We start from the raw sequence: 15,686 nt of genomic DNA on the forward strand, positions 1-15,686 counted from the left end.
AGGACAAACTTTGAAGACGATCTGCATATCAGGTCACTGAATTCAACCACTAATTATTTTTGAGGTCAAAAGGATGCTCTACTGAGTGCCATTCTACTTTGTTCTGCTTTGCCAAGTGTCGCTCTATGAGTGATTTTTCATTTGTCTGTCTGTCTGTTTGTTTGTCCACACAGGATAAACATGATTTTCTCTGCAACAGTTGGTCCGATTGACAGTAAATTTTCACCATAGGTGCAACTCCTCTTGTAGAATTTTGTAATGATAATGATGACGTCATAGGCCACGTGGTACGGGTGCCATCTTGGAAAAACCAAAATTTTTGCACCTCTATATCTCCAAAAGCACTGCATCGAAAAAAATGAGACAGGGCCCATTGTAAAGAACTCTCCATGGGGAATAAAATATGTTAATGACGATGTTATATGTGCAACCATTATGACGTCATAATTAAACAAGTACAAAACTTCATCTGATCAAGATGAAATTTCTTGAGCATCATTGTTACGTGGTCCTCCCGGTGACTACCTGGTCTCGGTGACCCCCGGACCGTGAGAGGAACTCCGCCAGAAAGATCTATGATTTATACGCTTTCGTAACGCAATCAATATGAACTCCAGTCAATAAGAAACCCCACACCAAGGATCCGGAGTAATCAATAATATATTCCCCCAAGGAATCAACAACCATCAACAATCAACAATCAATATTACAAAGATGGCCATCTTACATATGTGTCCCCCCCTTTCCCCACTCACGACCACTTGGGTCACTGTCCCTCACAATGTCTCTCTTCTCCGCACACGGGCGGTTGAACGAACCCCGGGCGGACGTGCTCCAAACGTGCACGTCTCGTACCGGGGACAGCTGCTGCAGCGCACACCTCCTTGCCAAGCAACGGGGCAAAACCAAGCGCGGCTTGCAACGCACGCGGGGCCCAAGGTGCGACCCGTACGCGTCCTTGTAGACGGTGAGGCGAACTGTGCCGGACGCTTGGTTCCGTGCACGAACCCACGGCGACTTGACGTGTAAATGGGTAATTACACGTCCAGGTAACTCCTCTCGCCAGACGGACTTTCAAACGCAGCGTTCCCCACGCTGCTCAATATCGATACCGCTCTTCTCGGCGCTGGGCGAGGAAGAGCAAGAGAATCGCCGCTTCTCCCGGACCTCGTGTCTTTTCTTCTTCCGTTTCCGGTCTCCTTTTCCCCAGAAGGGCTCCTGACCCTTTAATTACAACAACCTTTAATCGACTACACATTAATAAGCAAAGACCTGAATAGTAATTCACATAAATCCGTAACAATCATCTATGGATAAATTGGTGGTGAAAAAATAATAATGGTGACGTCATCGGTCACGTGGTTCGGCCGCCATATTTGTTTTAACACAAAAGCCTTAAAAACCACTAAAACACGTCCTGGCGAGGGTCTGCAATCTCTGATTGCTCTTTCTTGTTATATGATTGTTATGTAGTTCTTATATCGAGATGACATCATCTTTGTGTAAGAAAATCAGGAAAGGTAGGCACAGGAGGAGGCCATTTTGGCGCATTATGCGTGTGACATATTTCCCATCTATTTCAAAAAGAGATAGTTCTAGAGCTAACCCCGGGCATGAAACTTCGCCATGATCCCGGCATGGAGCAGCCCACTCTTTTCAAATATACCAAGGGATATTTGGTGTCCACAACTTGAATACATAAAGGACAGCTGATTTTACACAACCACGCAAAGTATGACATACCCTGAGATGCAGCACCCCTCCCAAACTCTCCTCTACTGATCCAGTTCTCTGTCCTCTCTCTCATGCAAAGCGAAACGTTTCCTTCACTTTGTCTGTCTTTCTGTCTACAAATGTCAGTTTATGATCGACTTAATTTAAATTTAATGTTGAATTTTGAACATGACTCAGAAGACGAATTGGAAAAGAAACCTGTAGATTAACAGTACTTTGGCTCTCAATTCACAAGTATTCACAAGGGGGTATTCACAAGTATTCACAATTCACAAGTACTTTGTCTCTCAATTCAGCCCGATCGCACATGCGTAGAGAGGAGTGAGATAATTATTTTACTCTGTCACTCTGTCTGGCAGTCGGACAAAATTGAAAATCATTCCAAACAGGAAGCTTATGGTTTTTAAGGATGTTGTAAAAGACACAAACAACAGGCATGGTTAAATAATGTAACGTGTTAGGGTGGTATAAAAGACTGCATTAATGGCGGTAAACTTCCCAAAAAATATTTTTCTATGATCTTTAAAGTCTTTATTTTTACCTCCACCACCGAAGGTTTCACCCCTGTTTGTCTGTTTGTCTGTCTGAGAACAAGATATCTCAAAAGGTTGTGGACGGATTCGGACGAAATTTGGTGAAGAGGTTGCGTTTGTGACGAGGACGAAATGATTAGATTTTGGTGAAGATTCGAATCCGGATCTGGCAAGTAGAATTTTTGTCCCCCGTCGCACCGGGGAGCGAAAGGGGGACTATGGTTTTCCCCTCCGTCCGTGTGTGCGTCCGTCCGTGCGTCCGTCCGTGCGTATGTGCGTGTGTGCGTACATGCGTGCGTGCGTGCGTAAGCGAAGGACCGAATTCTAATTTGGTGTGTAGGTGCAACCCACGTCAAAATCCAAGATGGCCACCGCCATGTATGTCTGAACCTTGTGAGCGGAATATCTTGAAAAATAAGCGAAGTACCAACTTCTAATCTGGTGTGTGGGTGTATCTAGGCATAATTAAGAACGCTATTGAAAATTGGGTCGCCACGTCAAAATCCAAGATGGCCGCCACCATATATATGTCTGAACCTTGTGAGCGAAATATCTTGAAAAATAAACGAACGACTAACTTCTAATCTGGTGTGTGGTTGTATCTATGCATAAGGAAGAACCCTATTGAAAATTGGGTCGCCACGTCAAAATCCAAGATGGCCGCCGCCATGTATGTCTGAACCTTGTTAGCGGAATATCTTGAAAAATAAGCGAAGTACCAACTTCTAATCTGGTGTGTGGGTGTATCTATGCATAAGGAAGAACGCTATTGAAAATTGGGTCGCCACGTCAAAATCCAAGATGGCCGCCTTGCGTCTTCCACCTTGTCAACTCATCAATTCACCGACGGGGGACCAAGGCGTAACGCTTGTTTAGCACGACAAACACCCTTCCGTTAACAGTACTTGGACCAAATACTAGTACCCGACTGCAAAGCCGCAATGAGCCGGCGAAGCCAACGCCTCTTGCCACTATTTTACCCATCACAATGGCATCAGTAGGTTAGGTAGTTGGTAGTAGGTAGGTGTAGTAGGTACAGTACCTAGTTCAAAATGACACCACTTGCATTCTGGATGAGATTAAAATTTATAAAATTTCCTTCTTGATTAATTCGGTGAATTCCGTCTCAACTTCGGATATTTCCGGCCGTGAAAAACTATTCCCTGCGGCCGCGAGATTTCTAAAAAATAATTCTTCGTCAATTTTAGGATATTTGACGCCGTTTTCAGCCTCCGAAACGCGTAATAAGCTTTTTTGAAATAATTTTCAAATGCTCGATCTCATTGGTTCTGGTGTTTGGTGACGATTTTCGTTGACGATAACCAGGGCCCATGTGGGCCCGGGGAACGAGGTTGGTCTTAAAGTATTTTAATTACAAATTAGAGGGGCATAAGATTGTGAATCAAACAAAGACGGGTGAAACAAACTCCTATTGAACTTTTTCGCAATTTTGTTATGCAAACCTCCGCATCCGGAAGATGGCGGCCTCCATTGAGCGATTTGGTTTTTGAAATATTTTTTCAAATGCTCGAATCTCATTGGTTCCGGTGTTTGGTGACGATTTTCGTTGAAGATAACCAGGGCCCGTGCGGGCCCAGGGAACGAGGTTGGTCTTAAAGTATTTTAATTACAAATTAGAGGTGCATAAGATTGTGAATCAAACAAAGACGGGTGAAACAAACTCCTATTGAACTTTTTCGCAATTTTGTTATGCATACTTCCGCATCCGGAAGATGGCGGCCTCCATTGAGCGATTTGGTTTTTGAAATATTTTTTCAAATGCTCGAATCTCATTGGTTCCAGTGTTTGGTGACGATTTTCGTTGAAGATAACCAGGGCCCGTGCGGGCCCAGGGAACGAGGTTGGTCTTAAAGTATTTTAATTACAAATTAGAGGTGCATAAGATTGTGAACCAAAAAAAGACGGGTGAAACAAACTCGTATTGAACTTTTTCGCAATTTTTTATGCATACTTCCGCATCCGCAAGATGGCGGCCTCCATCGAGTGATTTGGTGCGTCAAAGCTTGGAATTCTCAAAGGATCCAGCAAAATCTGGCTTTTCAACATAATACGTACGCGTTCATTGACAACACCGGCTTCGCCGGCTATTATGCCATTTTACATAATCAGGACCAAATTGATTTGCCACTCTTATAGTTTGTTTCTTAAGACAGCATGGGGTATGGTGTTCTATGAACTCTCTACTTAGTTATATCGTACTCTGTAAGCAGTCGATCCCAAGCTAGACAGCTCACCGGTCAACACACCAATGGAGTTATTTTGCCGCTCAACTTGTGCATGCTTATGTCCGTACAGCCCTCAGTTTGAAATCAGTGTTTTCATGGAGAGAGGCAAAGTGATCTTGCCAATACGAGAAAGCCCGGAGCACAGTCCATCAACTGTTTAAAGCTCTGTATCTCATCAAGCCATTGGAGTCGGCCCGCTGTGCAAGGGGCTGACGTGTGGCTGGTGATGGGCAGGGAGAGTAAGTAATACGCATCCTGAGGGCTTCTGGACTCGGTCGAATGAATTCTCAAAGCACACCACGTCTCACACCGTTCGCAGCTGGTAAAATGGCAAACCCGATGCACATCTGGGGAAAAGAGTGCAAGTCGAAAAGATTTGATCACAAGTACCGGTATATATGAAGCTCCATTCAACGACTGTCATCGTTTTATCCAGAAATGTATTAACAGTGTCACAACTGGGGATCCTTTTTTCAAATCTTCTTAAAGCAACTGATCATGTGGTTTTACATATGCAAATCAAAGGGCTTTCTTTTTTTTTGAACAAAACGTTCCATGTTCGCACGATTCGTATACTTGAACCACTTTGGGCCGTTGTAAAACATCGTGATGGAGACAAGAAACTTTGGATAACTTGTACATAAGGGGAACTTCGCACAGATTCAGGCGAAGGTCGATACATGACCGTTTTGTGCAGCAGCAAAGTCTTTGGCCCAAGGTCGCAAGCTACTAGACTGTGCAGTGAGACGAAGCCTCCGACTTGCAATTCAGGGGGTTCTGATTGCACTCAAGATTGCAATAGTAATGAAATAGCCCTTTTGGTAAACCCTACAACAGTGGTGAGGCTGTCCTTCTGGCGATTTGAAACGGTAACGTTGCGCTTGGGATCCTGAGGCCGACACCAGGATCCTGAGGCCTACACCGTCGAGGCTGAAATGGTAATATTTTGCTTGCTCTGTCTCAGTAGAATACTTAACCGATGTTCTTGTGGAACTTTGCATCATCGGGACAATGGGCCCCACTCGCAAGGTCGATTGGGAATGCAAAATATGCCACTTTTGGGGGGGGGGGGGGGGGGCTCCTCTCCACTGTGGCTCAAATGCCTAATGCGTTGGAAAACAAACCGACCGCTCTGAGTGACAATGCTTTTATCGTTGTGAGATGAAAAGACTGTTTGTTTTGTGTGCTGTGCCTGGTAAATGACTCGCTCGCGTGTTGTACTTGCTGGACTCTCCTCGACGTACAAGTGATGTTCCGCGGGGCAGACGGGGGAGTGTGGAGTGATCGATGTGGCCTCCGATGTACAAAGCTGACTTTGCACATGCAGATTACTCATCGCTGTAGAGAAGGGCAAGTTAGTGTTGGGAGGGAGGAGGGGGAAAGGTTAGAAGGGTCGGGAACGTAGTGAAAACTGGTGTTGGGGAGGGGGGGGGGGGGGCAGAAGTTTTTCAAACGCATTATAAGGGTGTCAAACATTTTTGAAAATGATTAAGAACGCAATGGTTATACGTGTAAAAACTCAAGTACGTTGGAGGCTAAACATTACGTTGAAGTCGTTGAAGAAATGAAGGATTTGACTTGCTTGTGGAGACGCGTATCGATCTGTGTCACTGGATAGGCAGACCAATGGATGGAATCAGTGGAAGGTTTCCCGATGTATGATAACCACCGTGGGAAGCAGGAGGAGAAGGATAACCACCGTGGGAAGCAGGAGGAGAAGGACAACCATCGTGGGAAGCAGGAGGAGAAGGATAACCATCGTGGGAAGCAGGAGGAGAAGGATAACCACCGTGGGAAGTAGGAGAAAGGATAACCACCGTGGGAAGCAGGAGGAGAAGGATAACCACCGTGGGAAGCAGGAGGAGAAGGACAATCACCGTGGAAGGCAGGAGGAGAAGGATAACCACCGTGGAGAAGCATGGGGAGAAGGATAACCACCGTGGGAAGCAGGAGAAGGATAACCACCGTGGGAAGCATGGGGAGAAGGATAACCACCGTGGGAAGCAGGAGGAGAAGGATAACCACCGTGGGAAGGAGGAGAAGGATAACCACCATGGGAAGCATGGGGAGAAGGATAACCACCGTGGGAAGCATGGGGAGAAGGATAACCACCTTGGGAAGCAGGAAGAGAAGGATAACCATGGTTGGAAGCAGGAGAAGGATAACCACCGTGGGAAGCATGAGGAGAAGGATAACCACCGTGGGAAGCAGGAGGAGAATGATAACCACCGTGGGAAGAAGGAGGAGAATGATAACCACTGTGGGAAGCAGGAGGAGAAGGATAACCACCGTGGGAAGCAGGAGGAGAAGGATAACCACCGTGGGAAGCAGGAGGAGAAGGATAACCACCGTGGGAAGGAGGAGAAGGATAACCACCGTGGGAAGCATGGGGAGAAGGATAACCACCGTGGGAAAAAGGAGGAGAAGGATAACCACCGTGGGAAGTAGGAGGAGAAGGATAACCACCGTGGGAAGCAGGAGGAGAATGATAACCATTGTGCGAAGCAGGAGGAGAAGGATAACCACCATGGGAAGCAGGAGGAAAAGGATAATCACCGTGGAAAGCAGGAGAAGGATAACCACCGTGGGAAACAGGGGGAGGATGGCTTTGACAGGCCCCTCCGTTGGGGGTGGGGGGGGGAGGGAAAGAGGAAAAAATTTCCGTTACCTCAGTGTTGCACAGGTAAAAAAGGAAATTATAATACCCCCTGCCACCATCACCAGGTGGTGCTACACGGTACACATTTACATCGAGAATTTACACCCCTCTCCCGGTCCCCCTACACCCCTGAATAAGGCCGCGGCCACATAGCCTGTTACCCCGCAGATAAAGGTTGTATTTTGTACCCCGAGTAAAGTATAAAAGTGTTTATAGTTGGAGTACCTGGCGTTTCTCAAGCGAAAAATAAACATTAACATGTTTAAAATGAGGGCCAATATCATGGAAAAGCAATTGCATCCAAATCAGAATCCATCACAAATGTCAAATCATCATTTTACCTTTTCGTTGAATATCTGCTGCTGAATGTGCCATTCATCACGTTTCTGAGTTAAGCATGATGACGTTCAGGAAGGAGAAGAAGCCTGACCACCAACTTCAAGCGCTTCCGGAATTGTTTTATTATTTGTATTCAAATGTCTGGTGATTGTTTTGTATTTATTTATGCGAATATGTACTTGTATATAACTGTCATTAATCAAACAGGCTTCGGCACTATCGAGCGATATTTTAAAAATCCAAAAAAACAAACTTTTTAAAAAAGAATTTTTTATTAGTTTTGCCTAAAACACTCCCAGGCACTCACTGATGAACCTCTGAAAGTTTGACGGAGATCCGTTCAGCCATCTCTGATAAAAATGGTGACACAGACAGACAGACAGACACACACACAGACAGACCAACGGCTCTCTTATATAGTAGATGGAAGATGTGAGCGGTATTGCCTTTTACAGACGACCTTTTTTTTGATGGCCATCCTAAGTTCCCTGAATAAATCTAAGAGTCGCCCATTAAATGAAGGTGTAAGAGAGGCCTGAGCTTGGAAAGCAAATTGCGTCCTTCCCTGAAGTGAGCCGGGTTGGCTTTTTGGTTGCCGATTCAAGATTTCTCAGCGACCTTCTTCAGACGAGCTCATTCTTCAGGAAGTTAGAATCCTCATCTTGAACGCGTTACCTTCGGTCAGAGGTGAACACCACACCTCTGGATTACCAACCGCAGTGTGTCCTTCACTACCGCGCCACCGGTTCCATGAAGATTCGGTTCGCATTGTATCAGAAAACGATTACAATGTCAGACATGCATGAACGGCATGTTGTATGAACTACTAAACCCTGATCGTAAAGTCTACATGGCTCCTTGCTACTTGCGTTTACAAAAACGTCACGTGTTTCCTCTTTGTTTTAGCAACAAACGTTGCGTGGGGGTGTGATAACTCTTTTGGGGTTAGAACAAGAGCGGTACGCAGGATCGGGTCCTGACTCGTGAAAGGTAATGGCAGGGGTGTTGTGCATAACCTTTTGCGGCCTAGCTTTTCCAGATGTATACCCCAAATATTTGAGGTTTTTGTTTGAAAGCACAGGCGGTTTCCCCCCTAAAGTTACGAGTGCTGCAGACATGAGTCACGGATTGGAGGGCATCCATCACCACAATGTTTCTTGAGGTTGTCCTTTTGAAAGAAACCTCCTCCCTCATTTTCACAGATTGTTCCATGACTATGTAACTCGGTTTTTGCATGCGATTGTGATGCGGGGTGTACCCAGAGTGAAGCAGTTTATCATTTGGAGCATTTATTGTTACGACCAGAACTTTTCCCTTTCACGTTGCACGAATCAGGGTGTTACTTTATTCTTCCGCACATGGTAATTTGTACAGTCACGTTTCTTCAAATTTAACTCCCGGAGATGACAAACTACTAGCGATGAGTACTTGCAGTACTTACCAGCACTAATTTATTACTAACCAGACTCGGTGGCGTAATGTGAGAGCGTCCTCTCTGAGTCTGGGAGGTCAGTGATACAAATACAACCCCAGTGGTCAGACCTGAAGTCATACCAGTGCTGACCAGGCCTGAAATGCGACTCCTGACCGAGTCATGCGAAAGACTTAAAAAACGACACGTGCCGCTTGAGGCTCGGCATTTAAAAAGGATGGAGGGCGGTCAAACAACCATGGGTTGGCAACCATTGCACAGGCTTGATGGGCCTGATGGTCTCCTCCTGCAGTGTTGAAGATACTTGTAAGGGAACTCATGTTATAATAGGCCGGGAGAAACCCGTGGTAAAATTGCCACAATACAAAAAAAGATAAAAGGAAGACTTTTATTATTGTGCTGCTAAAAAGACATAAAAATGGGAGGCCATATATGTTTTTAACAGAAAAAAAAAAAAATCCATGTGATCAAGGCAGCAGCCTGTTTCCTATACACCGCCTGGGTTCAATTTCTTGTCCGATTGACAAAATTACAATTTTCCCATATGTTTGGATTATTTGAAGCAACTTTTACTTAGTAATATTTCTCTCCGAGCGTTTCCGTCTTTCAGGGTGGGATGGATAGACAGACAGACAGCATTAGCCTCTTATATACTCGTATTATATATAGAATATACAGATATATATATATATATATTACGAGCATACCTATTGAAGCAACTTGCTGATACCGAGCAGACCATAACATTACCGGCACTACCTGTCGAAACTCTGAGGGGCGACTAATCAAATGTTGTGATCCCGGAGACTCAATAGCTCAGTGGGCTGTCACCGCATAAGTGATGAGGTTCATGGGTTCGAGTCCCAGGTTGAGTCAGAATTTTTTCACACTAGCTTATACAGATATATATATATATATTATTTCCATACCGATTGAAGCAACTTGCTGATACCGAGCAGACCATAACAGTACCGGCACTACCTGTCGAAACTCTGATGAGGCCACCAAGCAAATCTTGTGATTGGGATTCCTTCCTGAATCCGGTTTGCTGGTTGCATCGATATAATTATTGAGCAGCGGTGATGCTGTTAACATGTTAACATATGGTTCTCTGCAGATTAGGGCACAAACAAATCTTTTTGGAAAACTCATACACTTTGGAAATGAAGGTTTGGAAGTCAAGAGTTGGTTGCCCTTGTTGGATTGGCGAGTTTTCATGCGCTAAAATAATAATAATAATAATAATAATAATGATAATCTGATTAAAAAACATTCCCTTCTGCCCTTTTATGTCCCCTCCACCTCCCCCACCCTCCTTTTCCCCTTTCCAAAAAAAAAAAATGAAGGTGCATCCAGAATGATTTCCACACTTCGTGTCGCAATACAACGATTCCTCCAGATATTATAATTCGGAAGTGTCTCGTGTATTGCGATTTTAATCAGTAACGAAATGGCCATTTTGTCCTCGATTGGTGCGGTCAATTTAAGCAGCGTAGTTTCATAGACTTGTACAATAATTTAAACAGCTGAGGATATGCCATCAATGGCGCATTTATAACTTCACGGCAGCTTTGTTTTCATTCCCCCATGATTTATGACCAGACTGGTTACACTGAGGAGACACTTGCCTTGGCTGCGATCCAAAGCATTCCATCACAGCATTTGCCCCAGAGCATTGTGGTTCAAAGTATTTATGTATGATACTGGATAGCAACTTTCATTGTTGTCATTGCGCCGGGAATAAATAAATTAATTAACCTTCAATTGAAACACGTTAACGAGAGGACAGCTTTACTCTTCAGGGTACTTGTTTGAAACGAAAAGACGTACGATGAAATCCCAGTCTTATCACCATCGGTAGTCTCTTTTTACACCGTCGAGGCCTCCCAGAATTGAACAGCATCATGGAGGTTAGATGTGTCTTTTTCATCAAATATATTTGGTGGCTTTAAATCAATAAGGCATTAATCAAAGAACAGTGCTCAAAACCCCCCAAAAAGGTCATCAATGAAGTCGTTTTATTTATTTTGTTTGAGAAGAGTGAAGTTCATGGAAGAGCAAGGTTCAAACATCAAGAGAATGAACCAAACAGAACAAGAAAAAGAGCAATCAGAGATTGCAAACCCTCACCACGATGTATTTTCAGTGATTTTTAAGGGTTTTGTGTTAAAACAAATATGGCGGCCGAACCACGTGACCGATGACGTCATCATTAATTTTTTTCTGCACGAATTGATTCCTAGATTATGGTCAAGAAATTTCATCTTGATCGGATGAAGTTTTGTACTTGTCGAATTATGACGTCATAATGGAGGCACCTATGACATCACATTAACATATTTTATTCCCCATGGAGAGTTCTTTACAATGAACCATGTCTCAATTTTTTCTATTCAGCACTTTCGGAGATATAGAGGTGCAAAGTTTTTCGTTTTTTCCAAGATGGCGGCCGAACCACGTGACCTATGACGTCATAATGATCAATAAAAACATTATACAGGTGGAGTTGCACTTATGGCGAAAATTTCCTGTCAATCGGACCAACTATTCCAGAGAAAATCATATTTATTCTGTGCGGACAAACAGACAGACAAACAAACAAACAAACCGACTCAAATGCAATACCCTCTCCTCAGGCGAATGTAATAAGAGGAAAGGGAGGAGCGGAGGAATCACTGAAATTAGCGCAAGTACTGAAACTAGGTCGGGTTAGCAAAGGTTCATGGGGGTAATAAAGATCATGTGTCAGAATTGGGGGATGACATGATGGAGAAGAGCCCTGGAGGGACGAGCGAGGCAGACCAGCCTCTGGTAGGTGTCATTAGAGGGGTGAAGCGCGAAGTAAAAGACTTGATGTGTGCAGACGGTCTGGGTTTTGGAAGTTTAACCAGGAAGGAGTTACTGGAAGTAGAAGGCATCCTGGGATCGATAAGGGAGGGTTGGAGGACTAAGAGAGGAGAGGGGGCAGTATCTGAGAAGAGGGGGGTAAAAAAAACAGAGGGACCACCGACATGCCTGCGATGTGAGAGCAACAGACCTTGCCTCTCGGACTCATCGCGGGAGGTTCCAATAATTTTGAGAGCTTTAGATTCCACAAAATCCAGGAGAGGATTGAAAAGAACATGTTCCACTGCAAGTTCCTGTGAATATATTTATCTACCTATCAGAACAGTGTCTAATCGGTGGGAAATAATTCATTAATGTCCTAATTTTGACGGTATGCTGGAATGTATGTCACATGGCAACTCACTAGAAAATATCCATTTATCACTAACTTACTCAAATAACTAAGTGAGTGAAACTCTCAAACCAACTTTTTATGGCATATTCCATTGTGCCTCAAGCAATAGCAATAAGCTTCCCTTTCGTTTACTGTTTGATGCCCAACTGGTGCGGTGTGCCTACAATAATAATTATAGTGTATCTTCTCGCATGTGTTTGCAGATTTGGCAAGATCTCAATTTGTGCAGAAGAAACAGGAGACCTTACAAGGCACGACCATGGAGGCCCCCGGCCACAACCGTCCGGTCAGCGTGAGCTCCAACGCGTCCAGTTTATCGTTTGAATGCAGCAGCGCCCTGGCTGTACCGACTACGACTGCGCACAGCATAGACGCTGGCTCCATGATGTCTTCCTCTTCATCTTCGTCTTCACGTGACAGCCACTCTTCCTTTGGAAGCAGCGTCACGCTCGCTTCCTCGGCCTCTGCGTCGCAGCACGCGGATTCGGGTTGTTATTGCAGTGACCGTGAGGGCGATGGCAGCCGCACCGACCTCCCGACGCTGCACGATCATCCCGCCGGGACACCTTGTGACTTCAACGCCGTCGGTAACGGGAACTCCGGGGGTCAAGACCAACGCGAATCGCAACGGCCGGATCTGATTTACGCCCCCATTGCCACAGAAGCCATGGCCTCTGACCCGAAGCTTTCCTACCTGGACCGTGTGGTTCTTGAGGTTCTGCAGACGGAGCGAATGTACGTCCGAGACCTGCGCAGCATCGTCGAGGTAAGAAAAAGCCCCGCAGATACCTTTTGTCTTGCTAAGTAACAGGTCAAGGGGCAAATTTTCCTTCACGACCAGCTAGTCTGCCTGAAGAAGAAGCTAATGCTATTTAAGAAGCTAGTGTAAAAATGTCTGCCTGAAGAAGAAGCTAATGCTATTTAAGAAGCTAGTGTAAAAAATGTCTGCCTGAAGAAGAAGCTAATGATATTTAAGAAGCCAGTGTAAAAATGTCTGCCTGAAGAAGAAGCTAATGATATTTAAGAAGCCAGTGTAAAAATGTCTGCCTGAAGAAGAAGCTAATGATATTTAAGAAGCCAGTGTAAAAAATGTCTGCCTGAAGAAGAAGCTAATGCTATTTAAGAAGCCAGTGTAAAAATGTCTGCCTGAAGAAGAAGCTAATGATATTTAAGAAGCCAGTGTAAAAAATGTCTGCCTGAAGAAGAAGCTAATGATATTTAAGAAGCCAGTGTAAAAAATGTCTGCCTGAAGAAGAAGCTAATGATATTTAAGAAGCCAGTGTAAAAAATGTCTGCCTGAAGAAGAAGCTAATGATATTTAAGAAGCCAGTGTAAAAAATGTCTGCCTGAAGAAGAAGCTAATGATATTTAAGAAGCCAGTGTAAAAAATGTCTGCCTGAAGAAGAAGCTAATGATATTTAAGAAGCCAGTGTAAAAAATGTCTGCCTGAAGAAGAAGCTAATGATATTTAAGAAGCCAGTGTAAAAAATGTCTGCCTGAAGAAGAAGCTAATGATATTTAAGAAGCGAGTGTAAAAAATGTCTGCCTGAAGAAGAAGCTAATGATATTTAAGAAGCCAGTGTAAAAATGTCTGCCTGAAGAAGACGCTAATGATATTTAAGAAGCCAGTGTAAAAAATGTCTGCCTGAAGAAGAAGCTAATGATATTTAAGAAGCCAGTGTAAAAAATGTCTGCCTGAAGAAGACGCTAATGATATTTAAGAAGCCAGTGTAAAAATGTCTGCCTGAAGAAGACGCTAATGATATTTAAGAAGCCAGTGTAAAAAATGTCTGCCTGAAGAAGAAGCTAATGATATTTAAGAAGCCAGTGTAAAAAATGTCTGCCTGAAGAAGAAGCTAATGATATTTAAGAAGCCAGTGTAAAAAATGTCTGCCTGAAGAAGAAGCTAATGATATTTAAGAAGCCAGTGTAAAAAATGTCTGCCTGAAGAAGAAGCTAATGATATTTAAGAAGCCAGTGTAAAAAATGTCTGCCTGAAGAAGAAGCTAATGCTATTTAAGAAGCCAGTGTAAAAAATGTCTGCCTGAAGAAGAAGCTAATGATATTTAAGAAGCGAGTGTAAAAAATGTCTGCCTGAAGAAGAAGCTAATGATATTTAAGAAGCCAGTGTAAAAAATGTCTGCCTGAAGAAGAAGCTAATGATATTTAAGAAGCCAGTGTAAAAAATGTCTGCCTGAAGAAGAAGCTAATGCTATTTAAGAAGCCAGTGTAAAAAATGTCTGCCTGAAGAAGAAGCTAATGATATTTAAGAAGCCAGTGTAAAAAATGTCTGCCTGAAGAAGAAGCTAATGATATTTAAGAAGCGAGTGTAAAAAATGTCTGCCTGAAGAAGAAGCTAATGATATTTAAGAAGCGAGTGTAAAAAATGTCTGCCTGAAGAAGAAGCTAATGATATTTAAGAAGCGAGTGTAAAAAATGTCTGCCTGAAGAAGAAGCTAATGATATTTAAGAAGCGAGTGTAAAAAATGTCTGCCTGAAGAAGAAGCTAATGATATTTAAGAAGCCAGTGTAAAAAATGTCTGCCTGAAGAAGAAGCTAATGATATTTAAGAAGCCAGTGTAAAAAATGTCTGCCTGAAGAAGAAGCTAATGCTATTTAAGAAGCCAGTGTAAAAAATGTCTGCCTGAAGAAGAAGCTAATGATATTTAAGAAGCCAGTGTAAAAAATGTCTGCCTGAAGAAGAAGCTAATGCTATTTAAGAAGCCAGTGTAAAAAATGTCTGCCTGAAGAAGAAGCTAATGATATTTAAGAAGCCGGTGTAAAAAATGTCTGCCTGAAGAAGAAGCTAATGATATTTAAGAAGCGAGTGTAAAAAATGTCTGCCTGAAGAAGAAGCTAATGCTATTTAAGAAGCCAGTGTAAAAAATGTCTGCCTGAAGAAGAAGCTAATGATATTTAAGAAGCCAGTGTAAAAAATGTCTGCCTGAAGAAGAAGCTAATGATATTTAAGAAGCCAGTGTAAAAAATGTCTGCCTGAAGAAGAAGCTAATGATATTTAAGAAGCCGGTGTAAAAAATGTCTGCCTGAAGAAGAAGCTAATGATATTTAAGAAGCGAGTGTAAAAAATGTCTGCCTGAAGAAGAAGCTAATGATATTTAAGAAGCCAGTGTAAAAAATGTCTGCCTGAAGAAGAAGCTAATGATATTTAAGAAGCCAGTGTAAAAAATGTCTGCCTGAAGAAGAAGCTAATGATATTTAAGAAGCGAGTGTAAAAAATGTCTGCCTGAAGAAGAAGCTAATGATATTTAAGAAGCGAGTGTAAAAAATGTCTGCCTGAAGAAGAAGCTAATGATATTTAAGAAGCCAGTGTAAAAAATGTCTGCCTGAAGAAGAACCTAATGATATTTAAGAAGCCAGTGTAAAAAATGTCTGCCTGAAGAAGAAGCTAATGATATTTAAGAAGCCGGTGTAAAAAATGTCTGCCCTGAAAGCAAAGTGGAAGTTTTGTTTTCATTTGGCACAGCCTTGCAGAATTTGCCAA

At 43.2% G+C, this 15,686-nt stretch overlaps 1 protein-coding gene across 1 annotated transcript in view; it reads left to right on the plus strand.

Moving 5' to 3' along the window:
* LOC137435702 (pleckstrin homology domain-containing family G member 1-like) overlaps nucleotides 1-15,686 on the plus strand; it is a 260,745-nt gene that overhangs the window by 70,521 nt on the left and 174,538 nt on the right. Inside the window, exon 3 of the mRNA XM_078785132.1 lies at nucleotides 12,388-12,950. Within this exon, the coding sequence (XP_078641258.1) occupies nucleotides 12,444-12,950 (507 nt within the window). The 5' untranslated portion in view covers nucleotides 12,388-12,443. The remainder of the gene's footprint in view (nucleotides 1-12,387; nucleotides 12,951-15,686) is intronic.

The sequence above is a fragment of the Myxine glutinosa genome, chromosome 9, assembly GCF_964187855.1.
Source record: "Myxine glutinosa chromosome 9, kmMyxGlut1.1, whole genome shotgun sequence".
Lineage (NCBI taxonomy): Eukaryota > Metazoa > Chordata > Myxini > Myxiniformes > Myxinidae > Myxine > Myxine glutinosa.